Source organism: Myotis brandtii, unplaced genomic scaffold (genome assembly GCF_000412655.1).
Source record: "Myotis brandtii unplaced genomic scaffold, ASM41265v1 scaffold169, whole genome shotgun sequence".
Lineage (NCBI taxonomy): Eukaryota > Metazoa > Chordata > Mammalia > Chiroptera > Vespertilionidae > Myotis > Myotis brandtii.
Genome location: NW_005356215.1, coordinates 16687 through 20454, shown reverse-complemented (window position 1 = coordinate 20454; position 3768 = coordinate 16687). Strand labels below are relative to the sequence as shown.

General features: G+C 67.2%; 1 protein-coding gene across 1 annotated transcript in view; it reads right to left on the bottom strand.

Annotated features, from left to right (window-relative positions):
- Window positions 1-3459, bottom strand: part of LOC102262042 (cell migration-inducing and hyaluronan-binding protein-like) — a 6743-nt gene extending 3284 nt beyond the window's left edge. Inside the window, exons 1-2 of the mRNA XM_005862857.2 lie at window positions 3346-3459; window positions 21-236 (exon numbers count right to left, since the gene is read on the bottom strand). Of these exons, the coding sequence (XP_005862919.2) occupies window positions 21-236; window positions 3346-3459 (330 nt within the window). The remainder of the gene's footprint in view (window positions 1-20; window positions 237-3345) is intronic.
- Between the last annotated feature and the right edge of the window lie 309 nt (window positions 3460-3768).

Sequence of the window (3768 nt, the reverse complement as noted above, 5' to 3'; positions counted from 1 at the left end):
GCCCCCCTGTGCGTGCCCACCTGTGCGTAGTGCCCGCTGCAGATGGCCCCCCGCCAGTCGGGGACGTCGATGCAGTCGGGGTGCCGCAGCAGCCAGTTGTCGGCCTTGGTGAGGTAGGAGCCGGGGTACTCGGACACGGAGCCGTCCACGTCGTGGAACACCGACGTCTTGTCGCCGTCCATGTCCAGCTGGTTGAACCAGGGCCCGGGCTCCCCGAAGAACACCCTGGACGTGATCTGCCAGAGCCAGAGCCCCAGCGTCAGGGGGCGGGGCCAGGGGGACCCCGCGGTCACACCCTGTGGGTGTCACTGGCCCCGCCTCCCGGACAAAGGGACTGGGGCTCCCAGGGTCGGACGCCTGGCCTGAGGTCACCCCCACCCTCCGCTGGGACTGGGCCAGGTCTCCAGGCTGAGCTGCTGGGTGACAACGGGCCCTGTGGTGCTCCCCCTGCAGGGGGCGTGACCTGTTCTAGGCCCTGCAGGGGGCGTGGCTTCCAGAGGCCCTGCAGGGGGCGTGGCTTCCAGAGGCCCTGCAGGGGGCGTGGCTTCCAGAGGCCCTGCAGGGGGCGTGGCTTCCAGAGGCCCTGCAGGGGGCGTGGCTTCCAGAGGCCCTGCAGGGGGCGTGGCTTCCAGAGGCCCTGCAGGGGGCGTGGCTTCCAGAGGCCCTGCAGGGGGCGTGGCTTCCAGAGGCTCTACAGGGGTGTAGCCTGCTCTAGGGGGCGTGACCAGGCTGAGGCCCTGCAGGGGGTGTGGCTGCCTGAGGCCTTGAAGGGGCGTGGCCTGCCCTAGGCCCTGCAGGGGGTGTGACTGCCTGAAGCCCTGCAGGGGGCGTGGCTCCCAGAGGCCCTGTAGGGGCGTGGCCTCCAGAGACTCTGCAGGGGGCGTGACTGCCTGAGGCCCTGCAGGGGGCGTGGTCTTCCCTAGGGGGCTTGACCAGGCTGAGGCCTCGCAGGAGGTGTGGCTTCCAGAGGCCCTGGAGGGGGCATGACTGCCTGAGGCCCTGCAGGGGGCGTGGCTTCCAGAGGCCCTGCAGGGGGCGTGGCTTCCAGAGGCTCTACAGGGGTGTAGCCTGCTCTAGGGGGCGTGACCAGGCTGAGGCCCTGCAGGGGGTGTGGCTGCCTGAGGCCTTGAAGGGGCGTGGCCTGCCCTAGGCCCTGCAGGGGGTGTGACTGCCTGAAGCCCTGCAGGGGGCGTGGCTCCCAGAGGCCCTGTAGGGGCGTGGCCTCCAGAGACTCTGCAGGGGGCGTGACTGCCTGAGGCCCTGCAGGGGGCGTGGTCTTCCCTAGGGGGCTTGACCAGGCTGAGGCCTCGCAGGAGGTGTGGCTTCCAGAGGCCCTGGAGGGGGCATGACTGCCTGAGGCCCTGCAGGGGGCGTGGTCTTCCCTAGGGGGCTTGACCAGGCTGAGGCCTCGCAGGAGGTGTGGCTTCCAGAGGCCCTGGAGGGGGCATGACTGCCTGAGGCCCTGCAGGGGGCGTGGTCTTCCCTAGGGGGCTTGACCAGGCTGAGGCCTCGCAGGAGGTGTGGCTTCCAGAGGCCCTGGAGGGGGCATGACTGCCTGAGGCCCTGCAGGGGGCGTGGTCTTCCCTAGGGGGCTTGACCAGGCTGAGGCCTCGCAGGAGGTGTGGCTTCCAGAGGCCCTGGAGGGGGCATGACTGCCTGAGGCCCTGCAGGGGGCGTGGTCTTCCCTAGGGGGCTTGACCAGGCTGAGGCCTCGCAGGAGGTGTGGCTTCCAGAGGCCCTGGAGGGGGCATGACTGCCTGAGGCCCTGCAGGGGGCGTGGTCTTCCCTAGGGGGCTTGACCAGGCTGAGGCCTCGCAGGAGGTGTGGCTTCCAGAGGCCCTGGAGGGGGCATGACTGCCTGAGGCCCTGCAGGGGGCGTGGTCTTCCCTAGGGGGCTTGACCAGGCTGAGGCCTCGCAGGAGGTGTGGCTTCCAGAGGCCCTGGAGGGGGCATGACTGCCTGAGGCCCTGCAGGGGGCGTGGTCTTCCCTAGGGGGCTTGACCAGGCTGAGGCCTCGCAGGAGGTGTGGCTTCCAGAGGCCCTGGAGGGGGCATGACTGCCTGAGGCCCTGCAGGGGGCGTGGTCTTCCCTAGGGGGCTTGACCAGGCTGAGGCCTCGCAGGAGGTGTGGCTTCCAGAGGCCCTGGAGGGGGCATGACTGCCTGAGGCCCTGCAGGGGGCGTGGTCTTCCCTAGGGGGCTTGACCAGGCTGAGGCCTCGCAGGAGGTGTGGCTTCCAGAGGCCCTGGAGGGGGCATGACTGCCTGAGGCCCTGCAGGGGGCGTGGTCTTCCCTAGGGGGCTTGACCAGGCTGAGGCCTCGCAGGAGGTGTGGCTTCCAGAGGCCCTGGAGGGGGCATGACTGCCTGAGGCCCTGCAGGGGGCGTGGTCTTCCCTAGGGGGCTTGACCAGGCTGAGGCCTCGCAGGAGGTGTGGCTTCCAGAGGCCCTGGAGGGGGCATGACTGCCTGAGGCCCTGCAGGGGGCGTGGTCTTCCCTAGGGGGCTTGACCAGGCTGAGGCCTCGCAGGAGGTGTGGCTTCCAGAGGCCCTGGAGGGGGCATGACTGCCTGAGGCCCTGCAGGGGGCGTGGTCTTCCCTAGGGGGCTTGACCAGGCTGAGGCCTCGCAGGAGGTGTGGCTTCCAGAGGCCCTGGAGGGGGCATGACTGCCTGAGGCCCTGCAGGGGGCGTGGTCTTCCCTAGGGGGCTTGACCAGGCTGAGGCCTCGCAGGAGGTGTGGCTTCCAGAGGCCCTGGAGGGGGCATGACTGCCTGAGGCCCTGCAGGGGGCGTGGTCTTCCCTAGGGGGCTTGACCAGGCTGAGGCCTCGCAGGAGGTGTGGCTTCCAGAGGCCCTGGAGGGGGCATGACTGCCTGAGGCCCTGCAGGGGGCGTGGTCGCAGACCGCCAGACCGCGCCTCCCCTCAACCCCCACACCCAGCCTCTGGCCTCTGCTCATGGGAAGGTGGCTGTTGGGGGGGGACCTGGGGAGGGCGCTGGTTCCTGTTCGCAAGGCTGCAGAGCTGGGCGGGGATGCAGGGGCACGCGTGTGCGTGTGTGCATGTGTGCACATGTGTGCACATGTGTGTGCTGTGTGTGCGCGCGCACATCTGTGTACTCACACTGCACGGAGACTGAGCTGGAACATCTGAAGGTCTTGCACAGTGGTGTTGGGGGAAAGGGTATATTTTGGAGTAAAATAGCCCTGGAGCCAGGGGCTGAACTCTCTCCCAAAACATTCATTTAACTCCTCTGCACCTCCGTTTCCTCATCTGTTCAGGGGCATCATAACAGTTCCTCCCGGACAGTTGTTTCAAGGGTGGAATGAAATGATGCATGCAAAGCACCTACCATAGTTCCTGGGGTGTGGCTGGTGCTCAGGAAATGCCACCAGGGACCTGCCAGGCAAACGAGGCCTGAGCCTGCCCCCAGCAGCTCCCCCCGCATAGCACACAGCCGGCTCATTCGTTAGCTCACGGGGAAAGCGTTCAGGGATGTAGTGTCACTCAGTGATCGCTGGATGATGGGTGGGTGGATGGATGAAAAGAGGATGGATGGGTATATGATGGATGGATAATGGATGGTGGATGGATGATGGATGGATGATGGATTGATGATGGATAGATGATGGATGATGGATGGGTGGATGAATGGATGGATGGATGATGTCAACCCCCACACCCAGCCTCTGGCCTCTGCTCATGGGAGGAGAGGGCGCGGGTTCCCACTCGCAAGGCTGCAGAGCTGGGCGGGGACGCAGGGGCATGCGTGTGC